The sequence below is a fragment of the Centropristis striata genome, chromosome 5 (assembly GCF_030273125.1).
Source record: "Centropristis striata isolate RG_2023a ecotype Rhode Island chromosome 5, C.striata_1.0, whole genome shotgun sequence".
Taxonomy (NCBI): domain Eukaryota; kingdom Metazoa; phylum Chordata; class Actinopteri; order Perciformes; family Serranidae; genus Centropristis; species Centropristis striata.
In genome coordinates, this window is record NC_081521.1 from 12,613,972 (window position 1) to 12,630,036 (window position 16,065).

General features: G+C 39.4%; 1 protein-coding gene across 3 annotated transcripts in view; it reads right to left on the minus strand.

The window, feature by feature from the left end:
* gripap1 (GRIP1 associated protein 1) overlaps positions 1-16,065 on the minus strand; it is a 79,525-nt gene that overhangs the window by 14,803 nt on the left and 48,657 nt on the right. For all 3 annotated transcript variants that reach the window (XM_059332386.1, XM_059332385.1, XM_059332384.1), the window contains 5 exons: positions 14,729-14,824; positions 10,827-10,883; positions 6,645-6,744; positions 2,280-2,410; positions 551-667 (listed from right to left, as the gene is read on the minus strand). In XM_059332386.1, coding sequence (XP_059188369.1) covers positions 551-667; positions 2,280-2,410; positions 6,645-6,744; positions 10,827-10,883; positions 14,729-14,824 — 501 coding nt within the window. The remainder of the gene's footprint in view (positions 1-550; positions 668-2,279; positions 2,411-6,644; positions 6,745-10,826; positions 10,884-14,728; positions 14,825-16,065) is intronic.

Consider the following 16,065-nt stretch of genomic DNA (forward strand, 5'->3'; position numbering starts at 1 on the left):
GCTTTCAGCCTGCTGTCAATCAAACATCTGTTCAATTTAGTTTTCTAAAAACTAAAGGATGAACATACGACAAAACAATACTCGGTAAATTATTTAGAAATGAACTATTCAGCCTCTAATATGAAAAAAAAGAAGTTGCAGAGCCCCAGCAGCTCATGAAGCTGAATTCTACCTTTGCGTTCTCTAAGGTGTAGCCAGAAATCGGGTTTGAACATTAGGCGTTGATAAATATTGTGCTGATCGACTGACAGATGAATTATTGCAGCGTCGGCAGAGACAGCGGCCCTGATCTCGCCATGGAAACAGCAGAAATATTGAATGCTGCAGAGGATATTAATAATGCATCTAAAAACATAAACTTCCTTCTAAAAACAGGCGGAACTTTTTATTGTCGACCCGACTGTCGGCTCGAGGCATCAAGTGGAGCGTTAAAAAGCGAGACGTTACAGGAAGACGTGCTGAAGGTTTGTTTGACTTTGGAGATGTTTTATTTCACAGGAGGTTCAGAGTGTAAAATTTAGTTCTCATGGTAACAAGAGGTGCCACTCACCTTCTCCTCCAGCAACCATTTCTCCTGCTGGACCTCAGCCAGTCGCAGGAACAGCTCGCCGACCTCGTCATCAGACAGTTCAGCAGGACGCTGGGACTGAGGGCTGCCGCCTCCAGACTGGCAGAGAGAAAAAAAAAAACCTTTAAACTTCACATCAAAAAGACACATCTCAGCTGTTTCTGAGAGGGTTTATTAAATCAAAGAAACGGCGTCTGAAACTTTTTCCCTGCACACTTGGGTTGTCAAAAGTATTGATACTCAAAAAAGTATCGATACTAAAACGTTGTATCGGGATACGATACTCATTTTCAAAAGTATCGAAAAAAAAACTACTAAAAAAAAAGACACAAAATGACCAAAAAAAGACACAAAATGACCAAAAACGACACAAAATTACAAAAAAGAAGACTAAATTACTTAAAAAAAAGACACAAAATTACAAAAAAGACACAAAATGACCAAAAAATACACAGAATTACCAAAAAAGACACAAAATGACCAAAAAAAGACACAAAAATGACAGAAAAAATTAAATTATTTGAAGAAACAAAATGACCAAAAAAAGACACAAAATTATTTTAAAAAGACACAAAATTACCGAAAAAAGACACAGAATTATTTAAAAAAAGACAAAATTATTTAAAAAAGACAAAATTACAAAAAAAGACACAAAATTACCAAAAAAAGTAATTAAAGGGACCTTCCACACAACACGGTAAAGTGGCATTCATATAAAACTCACATTAAACTTTGATATCAAGGTGGGGGCCACAAAATATCGTCACGAGGGCTGTGATTGGCCCGCGGGCCACGAGTTTGAGACCCATGAACTAGACAATCTCAGGGTTTCCCATTAATTACCTAGAGTCTGCTGGAGGCCCCCCAGATCAATTTTAAGTACTTATTGACTTGAATATAAATTTTTATCCTCCTATGTTTCTTTAATATTTTTGAATCTGCTCTGTTTGGTGTTTTCTTACTTTCTGTGTAAAGCACTTTGAATTAAAATAGTGTATGAATATGCTATACAAATAAAGCTGCAGATGCTCCGGTTCAAAATGAGACCCAACTTTTGTATGCATGTCAGTTTTCGAGCCAATGGTCAAAACGTGTCCTTCAGCAGATGAGTTACGGCTTGTTTTTAGACCAGCCGACTGCAAAAAATGCCTTTTGATGTGTGATTTGTTGTTGATTTCTTTTGGCTCAAACTGGCGGTGAGTCACTGAGGAGTCAGCAGTCAGTGTTGGGATAAATAACTGTGAATCACCACAAGAGATCCATGAGCATTCAGTCATAAATGCACATATTTAAAGAAAATTGCAGCTGATTGGTCCATTAAAAAATAACTGTTCGATCTGGTCTTTTCTGCATCTATCAAAAGACAGAGTACGTCTTATTTATCATGTGACGCAGAACCATCACAGTAAACTGACCTGACCGCTCTATTAACAGAGTTTCTATCAATAGAAACACACACACACACACACACACACACACACACACAAAGACAGCTGAAAATAACAGCAGAGAAACTTCAAAGAATCCATACAAAAATGAATGTAAAGAGACAAAGATGACTATCATTGGATGTAACGGTCTACTCTGTCATCACCACGTCACCATGACAACAGCTGTCACAACTACAGAGGTCAGAGACAAAATGTATGCCGATGACAAGACTTTAAGAATCGGAAACTGCAGCGTCAAAGAGACCTCAGGCTCCACCCACCTTGTTCTGATTGGAGGGCTGAGACTCCTTCATCATGTCTCTGTAGGAGAAGGAGGAGACTGAGGACGAGTCTCCGGTTTGCTGAGTCCGACTGGGACTGTTGATCTCTGACAGGACGAGCTCCTCCAGACCTGCAGTGGGACAGAGAGAGAGGGATCAGTCATCAAACTAATACTCTGTTCAAAACCAATCAGAGTTCAGTCAGTTTTTTCTGCTTTAAGTTACAGTAAGTGAGTAAGCAAGAGGCTGTAAAACAGAAAGTATCTTCAGATTTTTACATTTCTTACAGTCCTTGAATTAATAATTTCTGAGGAAGGCTTCAGACTGTCCATTTAATGCATCTTACTGTACTTTTATGCAGGAACAGACCATTTAATTTAATTTAAAGCAGAATGTCCCTTTAATGCAGGGCGGTCCCTTTAATGGAGCAGACCGTCCCATGACTGCAACCATCCCTTGATTGCAACCTACTGAAGGGACGATTCTGCTTTAAAAGTACAGTCCTGCATTAAAGGGACAGTGTACTGCATTAAAACAGATGATGCTGCATTGAAGGGACGGTACTGCATTAATTGAGCAGATCGTCCCCTTAGTGCAGTGGACCATCCCTTTAAGGCAACCTACTGTCCCTTTATTGCAGAAGACTGTCCCTTCAATGCAGCAGACCGTCTCTTTAATGCATGACGGACGCTTTGATGCAGTGGACCATCCCTTTAAGGCAACCTACTTTAATGCAGTGACAGACTCTTAAATGCAGGACTGGCCCATCTGACCGTCCCTTTAATGCAAGACTGTCCTTTTAATGCAGCACCATCCTGTCCCTTCAATGCAACACTGTCCTTTTAATGCAACACTGTCCATTTAATGCAGTGCACTGTCCCTTTAATGCAGGACCGTCCCTTTAATGTAAGACCGTCCCTTCAATGCAGGACCGTCCCTTTAATGCAGGACCGTCCCTTTAATGCAAGACTGTCCCTTCAATGCAGGACCGTCCCTTCAATGCAAGACCGTCCCTTCAATGCAGGACTGTCCCTTCAATGCAGGACCGTCCCTTCAATGCAAGACCATCCCTTAAATGCAGGACCGTCCCTATAATGCAACTTACTTTCCTTTTGATGCATCTTACTGTCCCTTTAATGCAGCAGACCATCCCTTTAAGGCAACCTACTGTCCCTTTGCAGTGACGGAAACTTAACTGCAATTTAATGCAGACCGTCCCCAAAATGCAGGGTTGTCCCTTTACTGTATAACCTTCCATTTACTGCAGCAGAATGTCCCTTTAATATAGGACCTACCCTTTAATGCAACGGGCCGTCCCTTTAATGCTCTGAGTGGGCAAAGATAAGTAGGCTACTTTAAAATGTCTGATTCTCAGGATTTTTTTGCAGAAGAGCTTTTAAACATTCATCACTTCTCATAGATTATACATGATGCTGAGGACTGCCCTGCACCGCCCCGAGTGTGTGTGTGTGTGTGTGAAATGAGTAAAAATAAAAATGTGACAGAAGGAACGTCACAGGAAAAGGGAAGTCCAATAAAGAAAAAGAGAGAAATATCTAGAGAGAGATAAATATTTAGGAGGTAAAGAAAACAATCCAGTAAAAATGGAGACAAACAGAAAGTGACAGACTGTGCAGGTGTGTGTGTGTGTGTGTGTATGTGTGTATTTTGCCAGCAGACGCCAGTGTGTCCACGTCAGCTCTGGGAATCAGAGCGCTGCATTAAATATTGAGCAGCAGGTTCCGGACTGAGCCAGAACCTCCTGACGCAGGGTTAGCACGCCGCCGATTATCGGACCCATCGGTCACGTTACAATCACATCTCAGCCACTTAGGACACACACACACACACACACACACACACTCGGTCTCTCCTTACTGAAGCATTTAAAGGGGAATGCCGACCATTTAGGGGATTTAAATACTCTTCCAGTTAGCTCCAGTGTCATGGCAGGTCCTGCTTGTCTGACGAGAGTTTGAGTTCATGGAGATGAATGAGCTGCAGAAACAGGGACTCAGTCTCTGTAATGTCCAGGGACATTTAAAACCTGGAGTTTGAGGTTAAATGGCAGCCATTTGTATCCATTACAGTACACAAAAATTCTAAAGATGACAAAAAATAATATTATGTCAATCCATAAAAGCAAGAAGCGTCTGTGTGTGTGTGTGTGTGTGTGTGTGTGTGTGTGTGTGTGTGTGTGTGTGTGTGTGAGTGTGTGTGTGTGTGTGTGTGTGTGTGTGTGTGTGTGCGTGCGTGCGTGTCTAGGGCATATCTCTGACCGTCAGATTTCGTATGTGGCTTGCGCATGGCACGAAATTGTGTCCTCCCCTTATTTTTATTTACGTAGGACGTGTTGCAGCATTGCACTGTTTCTGATCGGACGCCTTTTAGGGGAGCTCCGCCCCCTTTTAGGGGAGCTCCGCCCCATTGTGTGATAGGCCTACGCCTGGTCAGTAACACAATTCACTCTGGATTTAAACCCTGACTCATCTCATCTGTAAGTCTATTTAGCCTACCTATCTTTAGGAGTTTTAAAGTGTGCCTATAAGGTTTGATTTTCCAATAATATTCAAATAGTTTCCAGCAAATATCAATGTTCAATGTGTATGTGCTGGATGGTGTGGTACCTTATGAAAAGTAATATATAGTTATATGGAGTTGCAGACGTTGTAGTGGTCTACATGTAATGTGCAAATTCTGTTATTCGCGATTAGCATGCTAAGGAGATTTAACTTTATTCACTTCTTATGTTGCATCTCCCACTATACGAATATATACTTCCTACGGGCACTGCACTAGTAAATAATACAATACAATGATATAATAACAATATTGTGTATCATTTATTGCTGAACTGTTTCATAGCATCTTTCCCCACCATCAGAATATCCTTCATGTTTGGATTACATTCAAGTTTCCATCTAACTCAATTCAACCCAGACCAGAGTCCATCTAGAAAACCTCCCTCTAAAACCTCAGCATTGTTTCAGAACAACCTCCCAAAACCTGAAAACCAGCACAGAATGTTAACGTTTCCTTAATCTTTATTTCTGTGCCTCTGTAGCAGATAGAGATATGAAATAAAAACATATGAAAGCTTAAACCCTTGGTTTAAACTGGAAATCATTGCCTTTGCCCTAAAATGCATTTTAATACTGTAGTCGGCCTCAATGTCAGTATTTTCTGTCAATTCTTCTGTGTGGAGTCGCGTGCATCTATGACAGTTTTAAAGGAATATACATGCAATCGTTTCATCCAGACTAAATGGGTTAAACAAATTTCCAGAAAATCCCAGAAAACATAAATTTATGCTTGTTTCCATATATGTGTTCTATGGGTACAAACAAGTCTCCTCTTTACAGACATGCCCACTTTATGCTGAACATGCAGTTTTTCTCCTGCAGTAAAATGTGTTATTTTGTCCTTTTGTATGTGAATATTTCTGCATATTGGGGTCCCTAAACAGTCTGTGAGCTGCATAAATTAGTATGACGGGAAAGCTGAGACTCTTGTAGATTCAATGAGCCTAAAGTCCCCTGACCTCTGACCTCAAGATATCTGAATGAAAACATGTTCTTTGGGTACCCATGAATCTCTTCTTTACAAACACTTTATGCTATAACATGCAGTTTGGGGCAAACATGCAGTGTTTCTCCTGCAGTAATAATCTGTTATATTGTCTTATTGTATGTGAAAATGTCTGCATACTAGGGACCCTAAATACCTCTGACCTCCAGATATCTGAATGAAACTTGGTTCTATGGGTATCCACATGTCTCCACTTTACAGACATGCCCACTTTATGCAAATGCTGTGTAGTTTGGGGGTAGAAACCATGCAGCAAAATCTGTTTTTTGGCCTAATATATTTGAATATATCTGCATACTGTGGTCTGTGAGCTGCATAAATCAGGTCTGACTGGAAAGCTGAGACTCTTGTGGATTCAATGAGCCCAATTTTCTTCATGTGTGATGATGTTAGTGAGTGAAACTTGAGCTCAGTGTATAAAATGAGCTGCTGAGACCTCTAGGAGAATCACAGCCTCATGAAACTAGAGAACTAGAGCATTCAGAGGATGGATGGCTGAGACACTAGATTCACTATAAGGGGGTTTCTCAGCAGGAAACACAACACAAGTGCTTCCATACAATCACCCAAAATACACAAACAAGGTTTTGAAACCAAATCACAGCATGAGTTTTTCTCTGGTGTTCCTCAAGGTCTTGATGTGTAAATGTGAGATTCTGGAGGAATCAGGGCTTGAGACACAGTCAGAGCTGCTTTCACTGTCTGCAGTCCAGAGACTGAAGTGACATCACGGTGACATCACACATTCAGGGTGTTTAAAGGTGTGTGTGTACGTACCTGTCCTGGTCTTGCTGTTGGTCAGGATCTCTTGGAGTCTCTCCTGCAGTTTGTCGGCTCTCTTCCTCTCCAGCTGCAGCTGCCGCTTCAAGTCCTTCAGCTGCACACACACACACACACACACAGTCAGAGATTTCCTTTCTAATTATTATTTTCCATGCACGGCTGCACTTAAATTACTGTGCAAAGTATATTCTCTCTCCCTCTCATCTCCATTCAAAATGCTGTCTGTCTCTCTGTCAGACTGCAACTAACGATTATTTTCATTATAGATTAATCAGCCGATTATTTTCTTGATTAAAAAAATGTCCGTCCCACTTTCTCTAAATCCAAGCTGACGTCTTTAAATGTATTTTGTTGAAGGATATTCAGTTTAATATGATACAAAACAGAGAAAAAGTAGGAAACTTCCATATTTGAAAGGCAAAAAAAACACATTTTCTGCCTTTTAGCATTCAAATGATTTGAACAATTAATACACGACTCAGCAATTACTTCTATGAAAAAGGCAGAGATGATAATCTTTCTAAAATGTGACAGTTATTAAAGGTCAGGCAGCTGCTGCCTTGTTTATTTAATAATAATAAAATACAAATGTTTCATCTTAAATTGATGTTAACTTTTCAGACTAGAATTGTTTCTAATGTCATGTTTAGTTTTATACGGGTGTTTTACAAACACTTCAACCAGACGTTACTGTTTAAGAAACTTTAGAGCTTGCCTTGTGCTGTCTCCATCTAAACATTATTTATTTTTATTGAAGGTAAATTCATTGTATGTGTAATAACTTAAGGTTTGTTAAAATAATTGATTATTTTCTATATTGGTAAATGGTTTTATGCTTGATTTCTGCTTCTCTGTTGTTTGACTCTGTGTCTGTCTCTGTGCGTGACTATCAGGTCAGCCTTGGTAAATATCTCTACGCATTTATATTAAATCAGGCAATATGATTTTGATACAATGATTATGTTTGTGTGTTAATTTTGGTTTAGAAACTTTGATTACATATATTTCATTGTCTGTTTCATATTTTTTAGACTTTTAGAATCTATGTGAGACAGTGAAAATCCTTTGGCTCTGTAAGACATGATATCTTTGTAAGACATAACAAGGCAGGAGGTTTTTGTCGAATGTTCTGGAGAAGAGGCCGGGTCAGGATGGCCTTGTCCAGGGCAGCAAGATTGTGTGCCCATGTGGCATGACGTGCCGTTTTGCATTGATTAAAACTGGCGAATCAGCGGATCAAGAAGGCGCTACTTCCTGGAAGAAATCGACCAGCATGTTTTGTAAACAAATGTTAGTATTTTAAAGGGTTCAGGGAGAGAGTCGTGGTTCAGACTTCACAAACTGAAACCTGTCTGTTTGTATTCAGGGACATGAGTTTTGAACCCGGAGATCTCTGTAAAATGCACATTTTTTGACGTATTGTAATAAAACTATGTTAAACTGAGAAACTTGGACGTCTCCAGCTCTTCATTCCCCATCAACGATCTGCGCAGAAAAATGGTGAGGTTTTTTCTGTTGGTGACAGATTATTCAATTTTCAAGGTTTCCTCATGCAAGGTTTCAGAGTTAGAAGTCATCTGTTTCACTCAACACCAGTGTTGGTTAAGTTACTTAGAAATAGTAATTAGTTACTGATTACTTCTCCAAGAAAGTAATCCAGTTACTTTACTGATTACTTATTTTCAAAAGTAATTAGTTGCTTTGATTACTTTACTTAGTTACTTTTCAAAAACATGATGCACAACCTGAATACGCAATAAAGCAATAGACCTTTCAGCCTAATTCTATTCTTTCTGCATATTCCATCATATTAAATTGAATCAAATTAAAAGGTGTCTTTTTGAAAACTTGTTATAATTAGTTTCAATCTTTTAATTTTATGCACATTGCATCATGCAAAAAATACATTAAATGCAGTCGTCTCTGACTTGAAGAAAATTGTTGAACATTTAAATCTATTTTCTCCATATTCCAGCATATTTTAATAAAATAAAGCAAATCTTTCTTTTGTTAACTTCTATTTCTGCATATTCCACCATGTTTTAATAAAATAAAGCAAATCTTTCTTCTGTTAACTTATATTTCTGCATATTCCAGCATATTTTAATAAAATAAAGCAAATCTTTCTTCTGTTAATTTATATTTCTGCATATTCCAGCATATTTTAATAAAATAAAGCTAATCTTTCTTCTGTTAACTTATATTTCTGCACATTCCTGCATATTTTAATAAAATAAAGCAAATCTTTCTTCTGTTAACTTATATTTCTGCACATTCCTGCATATTTTAATAAAATAAAGCAAATCTTTTTTTGTTAACTTATATTTCTGCATATTCCAGCATATTTTAATAAAATAAAGCAAATCTTTCTTCTGTTAACTTATATTTCTGCATATTCCAGCATATTTTAATAAAATAAAGCAAATCTTTCTTCTCTAAACTTGTATTTCTGCATTTTTTTTCTCTATGATACGACGGAAGGATTCAGAGTCTACAGTGAAAATGGCTAATATGTTCTCGACAGTATAGCCAGCGATGAGCTTCTTCAGTTCAGCAGCACTAAGTCCTGTTGCTCTTAAGTTTAGCAGGAGGTTTAGGGCCCGTCGGAGGTTTGCTCGGTTGAATTGGATGTGGTAGCTGCAGCAGTCATGTCAGTGGGGGGATCCGGGATGTCTCAATGAGTTTCACATTCCTGTACAGGCTTCCTAGGTGCTTAGTCAGATTTGAGGTGGAATTTTTCGCTGTAGATAAAAGTTTTCTTCTAAATGTTTTTCTCACTTTTTACCGAGTCAAACTCAAAGTATTAGCCGTGTTTCCTTTAGGGGGAAGATTGGCCACCGGGAAAGTCTCAGGCCACGCCCTCTCAAAAGTCCGCTCACTCTGCGTGTCTCCATTACAAGTTAGCCCCCAGAGGGATTTAGAGACTCAGGAGGTGACGTATGGTTCTCGGATAAAACACGGGAGACTCAACTGGGAACCCCGTCACTAACTGTGCACAACGTCCGCAGCTGATCATAAAGAAAGCAGCATGGCTAATTATGCACAGCGTCTCCTCATAAACATCGTGATCGTGAATTAACCAGCATCGCTAACTGTGCACAGAGTGTCTGGTGCTTGTTGTAAACAAACAGAGATCGCTAAGTGACTACTAACTGCTGGACGCTAAGGGATTAAGATCCCCTCCGGCTCTGTGACTTCAGCTGGGAGAGACTGCTGCAGGAGGACTGTGTCACTTTGACTCCTCCTCACTCTTCTTAACGAGCCACGGGCCGACGGCTCGTTAAGAAGAGTAAGGAGGAGTCTCCAATAACACCATCGCTGGATTTGTCTCCAGATGCTTTCTTGAAAAGTCGCTAAATATAGCAACAAAGTCGCTAAGTTGGCAACACTGCTTCGCCGGCTTTTACAAATGCTGCGTGTTGTTGTCGTGTAAAGTACCGCGTCACATCCTGCTTAGCGTTCTATCCAATCAGTAATCAGGCTTTCTTCAGGGGAGAAAAAAAACCCTGCTCTTTGACAGGGACGAAAAAAGTCCCGAAAAAAGTCTGCTCCGGACGGCTCATATTCAAATTAGGGGCATTTCGGCGAGTGAGACCCGCCTCATTCCAGTATTGCGCAGAAGTGGAAACAGCCCTAATGTCGGTACTTCCAGGCATTAAACGCTGCATGGTCCTGCTCTCTCCCACACTCCATCTCTTGTTGACACGTGTTTGTGACGTTGCACCGCTCAGATGCGATTATCATGAGACGCTTTCAAAACCAAAATGGTGGTTCAGTAACGCAGTAACGCAGCCTGCCTGCTGGAAAGTAACATATAATTACTGTTTTTGCAATTGTAATCCCTTACTTTACTCGTTTTTTCAAAAAAGTAGTGAGATTACAGTAACGTAATACTTCTAATGCGTTACTGCACATCACTGCTCAATACTTTTGCAGTTGAACTTTAGTTGAAATGAAGAAAAGCAGCTGTATTGAGTCACTGAGTCATGCTGTGAGTTATTCATTTCTTCCTTTAGGCCAGTAGAATATTTGTTCCACAGTTTTTCATGTTTTTAGGCAGCGAGGTGAAGCAAAGTGCATCCATACAAATGCATTTGTTGTGTTTTTTGAGTCGGCAGATACTCAAAGTTTCAGTGTCGGATATGAAAAGTGTCTGTAAACTAAACCTTTACTCACCGCTGCACTTCCCTTCTTCTCTAGAATCCTCTGACCGTCCACAGTGTCCTTTATCTCCTGCAGAGAGACGACAACAGATTGATGGAGGTTAAAGATGCAAACATTTTAATCATTTCACAAGAGTAAAAACATATTTTGATGCAGCTTTTTGAGACCACCAGAACAGTCTATCAATAACTCATGACTTAAAAGTGTGTTTTTATGTTTTCTGAAGCCTAGAAGTTATTTAAATAAAACACACACAAGATTTCTATACATTTACACCTCAGACTGCCTGTCATAAATTATATAATATATAATATAAGGTAATGTGCAATGGATGTGCACCTTACAATACCATCAACCTGTGCAGAGCCAGATCTACCTATCTTTATTCATTACAATAAGGCTTCAATGTTTTACTTATTATTTATATTATTAATTAATAGGGCTGGGACTTTAACGCGTTAATTAAGATTGATTAATTAATTACACAAAAATGAAATGAGTTTCAGGAGGACCGATTATACTGGAGCACCAACTAGCGTTGATGAGTTCAGACAACAACAAACCACAGTGAACATGAAGGAAGAAGCTGATGAGACCTTTGGTTGGCCCCGTGGATGATGGGACATTTAGTTACTAAAAACCAACGGATGGAAGCGTCCATAAGAGCATGGTTGTGTTGCTATGCAACAAGGAATTCACATATCACCGCAGCACATCCAGCCTCAAGTATCACCTCAATGCTAAACATATAGCAGCTAGCGGCTAGTGTGGTAGCTAGCATGGATTGTGTTTTACTTAAAAAACTAAAGTATTCTAGTTTACAGAAGGTCTACCTACCTATAGGCTACCTGGATTTATGAAATGTACTATATTTATAAATATGCTATTGCTACACTTAATGGCAAAAATTGCACTGGTCTGTTGGACTTGAAGAAAAAAGAAACAATATTTTTGTTGCTTAAGCTTAATATGTATTCAGTCATTATTCAATGGTATACTAAAAATCCATGTGAAAAAAATTACTTCTCACTGTTCTCAACAGGTCAAATATTTATATGCGATTAAAATGCGATTAATTTCGATTAATTCATTACAAAGCCTCTAATTAATTAGATTTTTTTTTTAATCGAGTCCCGGCCCAATTAATTAAATAAGTTTTGCCACACCACTAGTGGCTGTAGTGTCTTTGTTGTGTGTTGATGGCTTACAGTTCTATTTTTATTTATTAGTTAAACCCGTTTACTCTGTACTTGAGCTGCTGCAACCACTATATTTCCCCCGTGGGGATCATTTAAGGAATTCTTATCGTATCCTGTTTTGGCTGTAGCCCTGATAATAAATATTTGTCAGGAACACAGCCTCTGATTGGACGACAGACTCAACCAGAAGGCATCACGCACAGCCAACAATGACTGTTTTCACCACAGAAGTTTCCTGCATGCTAGATGGACATATATTTAATATCATATCATATCATATCATATCATGTGCATGTATGAAATACTTTGATGTTAGGCTTGGGCTGTATTGTGCTATACCGATGCTGCTGTTTCTGACAGGTTTTTATTTTAAGGTGGAATGTTATTTCACCGGACGTTTGAAATGCATGCCAAAACTTTGTGTGATAAAATATTTATTCCAGTTCAGTGTTTTTCAATGTTCAATATTCTCGAGATCTGAAAATTCATTGTTGAGGAAAAGGATGTACTTATTATGCTCTAATATCATGATAAAACTAAAATGACATCGATACAACAATACTATCGTTTATCGTGATAGTTTCTGGGAAAATATATCTTCCTAAAAAATGTTTTATAGTGAAAGGCTTAGACAGAAGAACTAAACAAAGTCAGGTGGAGACAACTGAGGTGTTTTTAAAATGAGTCCACGGATCAGAGGAGATTTCTAAACTCTGATCACACTTCAGCACCTTATTGATATGTATTATATTTTATTTTATATCTCTTTCCTACTTCGTATGCAGCTGCTGCACAATGATTTCCCTTTGGATAAATAAAGTTTCATCTGGTCTCAGAGACCCCGGTGCTGATCTCAGGCTGCTCAGCTCCTACAGTCGCCCAAAGAATCCTGAGCCGAATTCTGAATGTGTGGAGTCAGAGTCACATGAGAGCTGGAGAGGACAGCAGCGATGTTTTTCAAAAGATGTAATGTTTGTGAGCCGATAAATACTGTGAGATTCAGATGAAAGACCAGAAAAGATACTCAGCAGATCTTCTATTACATCATGACATCAAATATTCCCAAATGTCAAGAAGAAACCTTGATAATCATTTTGGTAATAATTTCCCAAATATGATAAAATGGAAGATTAAACATTTTATTCATTTCAACTTGAGGGAAAAATAAATAAATAAAGCAGAGCAGAAGAAATATAGCAACAAGCAGCTTCAGGGAGTTTTTTTGCTCTGACTGTGGCCTTGTTTTTTTACTGCGATATATAAAATATATATGAAATCTATAAGTCCTGCAGCTCTACGGAATCAGCACAATCATGGCAAGAAGTGGGAACAACTCAAACATGTCTAACAGAATAACAGTTATAATGACATAAATCATGAAAAAAGAAAAACTGCAAGTTGAATTTCACTCAGTGCGTTTACATGCACAGTTTAGTCGAGCTAAGCTTAAAAATCGATTTTGGCGTCTAATCGGACTTCTGTCCTTGTCCCAGTTTACATGCAACTGAGAAAATTGAATAACTGACGGGAACGTGTCCTCCTCCTCAACACTGGCTGGAGAAATGCGTCATTTCATCGATTAATATGGCCCCCTTTCCAGTTGACGTCAGTTTGACACTTTGTGCCGTCGCTACTGACTGGTTAATGTGACCGGCTAATGTGACCGGCTAATTCGACCGGCTACTGTGACCGGCTAATTTGATCGGCTAATGCAACCGGCTAGTGCGACCAGCTAATGGGGAACCGACTAATGCGACCAGCCAATGCCACCGACTAATGTGTGACCGGCTTGTGCAACCGGCTTATGTCACCGGCTAATGTGCGACCAGCTAATGCCACCGACTAATGTGTGACCGGCTAATGTGTGACCGGCTTGTGCAACCGGCTAAGTGACCGGCAAATGTGCGACCAGCTAACGTGCGACCAGCTAATGTCACTGACTAATGTGCGGCAGGCTAATGTGTGACCGGCTAATGTGCGAACAGCTAATGCCACCGACTAATGTGTGACCGGCTTGTGCAACCGGCTAATGTGACCAGCTAATGTGCAACCGGCCAATGTGACCGGCTAATGTGCGACCGGCTAATGTGACCGGCTTTCTTGAATGTTTTTGTTCCGGGGTCATACGCCAGCACGGGGGTGGAGGGGTGGAGCATGGGATCATGGGATCATGCGTACATGCGTTTTCTTGTCATACATGCCGGTGAAAATCCTATCCCAGTCCCATTATCTGGGTGTCCTAATCGGAGTTGGAGAACTCCAACATTAGTCGGACTAACACGTTTACATGCAATTCAGTTGTCCAGTTATAGTCAGATAAAGGCAATAATTCGTTTTTTTCAAGTGTCATGTAAATGTACTCTCTGATAAATTATTTTTTTAAAACTGGAAAATAATGGAATCTATGTGTCTCAGATGACTGTATAACTGTCAACACAGAACACCAAGCAGCTGAGTAAGTAACACAGTATAGTGAATTATGTCCATAGTGTCCACTTTGAACACTGTCAGACTATTTCCGAGTTTCAAGTTTCTTCTGTCCTCTCCTCTCTGCTCTGTGTAAACAGATTTTCAGTTCCAGTGTCGATGAGGAGCAGAATGTAACGTTGTAAGAGGATCTGGTCAGTGTGAATGCTTTATCTGTAGGATAAAGTGATTGTGACAGAAATATCACAGTGTTCAGCTTTTACTGCTGCGTTCAGAAACTGTCGTTACCTGTTTGAGTTTTCCGATGGTGTCGTTCTGTTCTTCCTTCTGTTTTTCCACCTCCACCAGCTGCTGCTTCACTCCCTCCATCTCCAACTGCTTCTCCTGCAGGACGGACAGAGACACGGAGACACATGAGGACATTGTTTTCTTACTGGGACACACAGGAAGTGATCTGAGTGGGTAAGTGTTTGACTTGTGTTTGATGTTACGTGGTTATAACCGTGGTGAAATCGTTTGCTGTGTGGAAGCAGTATCTGAAAATTAAACAAGTCCCAAATGTGGAAACTTTCTTGACTTTCATTATACAATTTTTTTTAAGTTAAATGTTTATTCCCAGACTTCTTATTAACTCTTCTCCTTCAGCTTTTATTCTCCCAAACACACTCAACACCATCATAACATGGAGAGAATAATTCATAGTTCAGCATTTATGGAAAAATGCTTTTACTTTATAAGAACAGTTATTAAATGTTGTTTCACTCGAGAATATGAACAAAAAAGATATTGTCTTGTGTGAGATATTCTGTCTGTGCAGAGGGTTAGAAAAGAGAAAAGACTTTAAAGATGGAACAGATCAGACAGAGACAGCGACCCCTCCGACAAACTTTTCCTCCTCAGCTCTCCTGGTGAAAAGGAAATATTTAAAAAAAGCCACATCTCCACCTCCACTGATGCCCCCTCGCTCTTAATCCAGTTGACGGAGGGATTAATTTAGAGAAGAAGAAGAAGAAGAGAAAAAAAACTACATTTAATTCCCCTCTAATCTTCTGCGGCTAATTAATTTGACTAAAATCTACATTAAAAACACCCACAGGCTGCAGCCGCCCACCTGACAGGGAAAAAACCATGTAATTGTACAGCAAAACAGCCGAGGCAGTGAATGCACTCTACAGTCACACACATGCTCATCAGGCAGAATGAGCTTCTGCATTCATTTCTGAGGACTTTATACTTGAAATCGAGCCAACAAACTGAATAAGAAGCATGAAGATCTAAAAACGAGTAATCTGTAGATGTCGGATAAATAATAACGATGACAGAAACAGAACTAAAGAGACAGACAGATAGGTGTTTCCAGATGAACCGTCATCGATTATTGAAAAAATTAGTCAACTAATCGGATTATATAATAACCTAATTACCTTATTAAGCTATCAAGCTTTTAAATTAAGTCCGAGGTTCTTTTAAGCGTGTGCTTACTGACTATAAAGGTAATACATTTGTATTCAGAAATATGTATTAATCTTTCAAGTAAGATCTCTCTCTGGATTTTATAGGCGACTCTCACTTATTAGAGAAATTATTTCTGAACCATGGAGAGCACAAACACTTTAATTGTTATT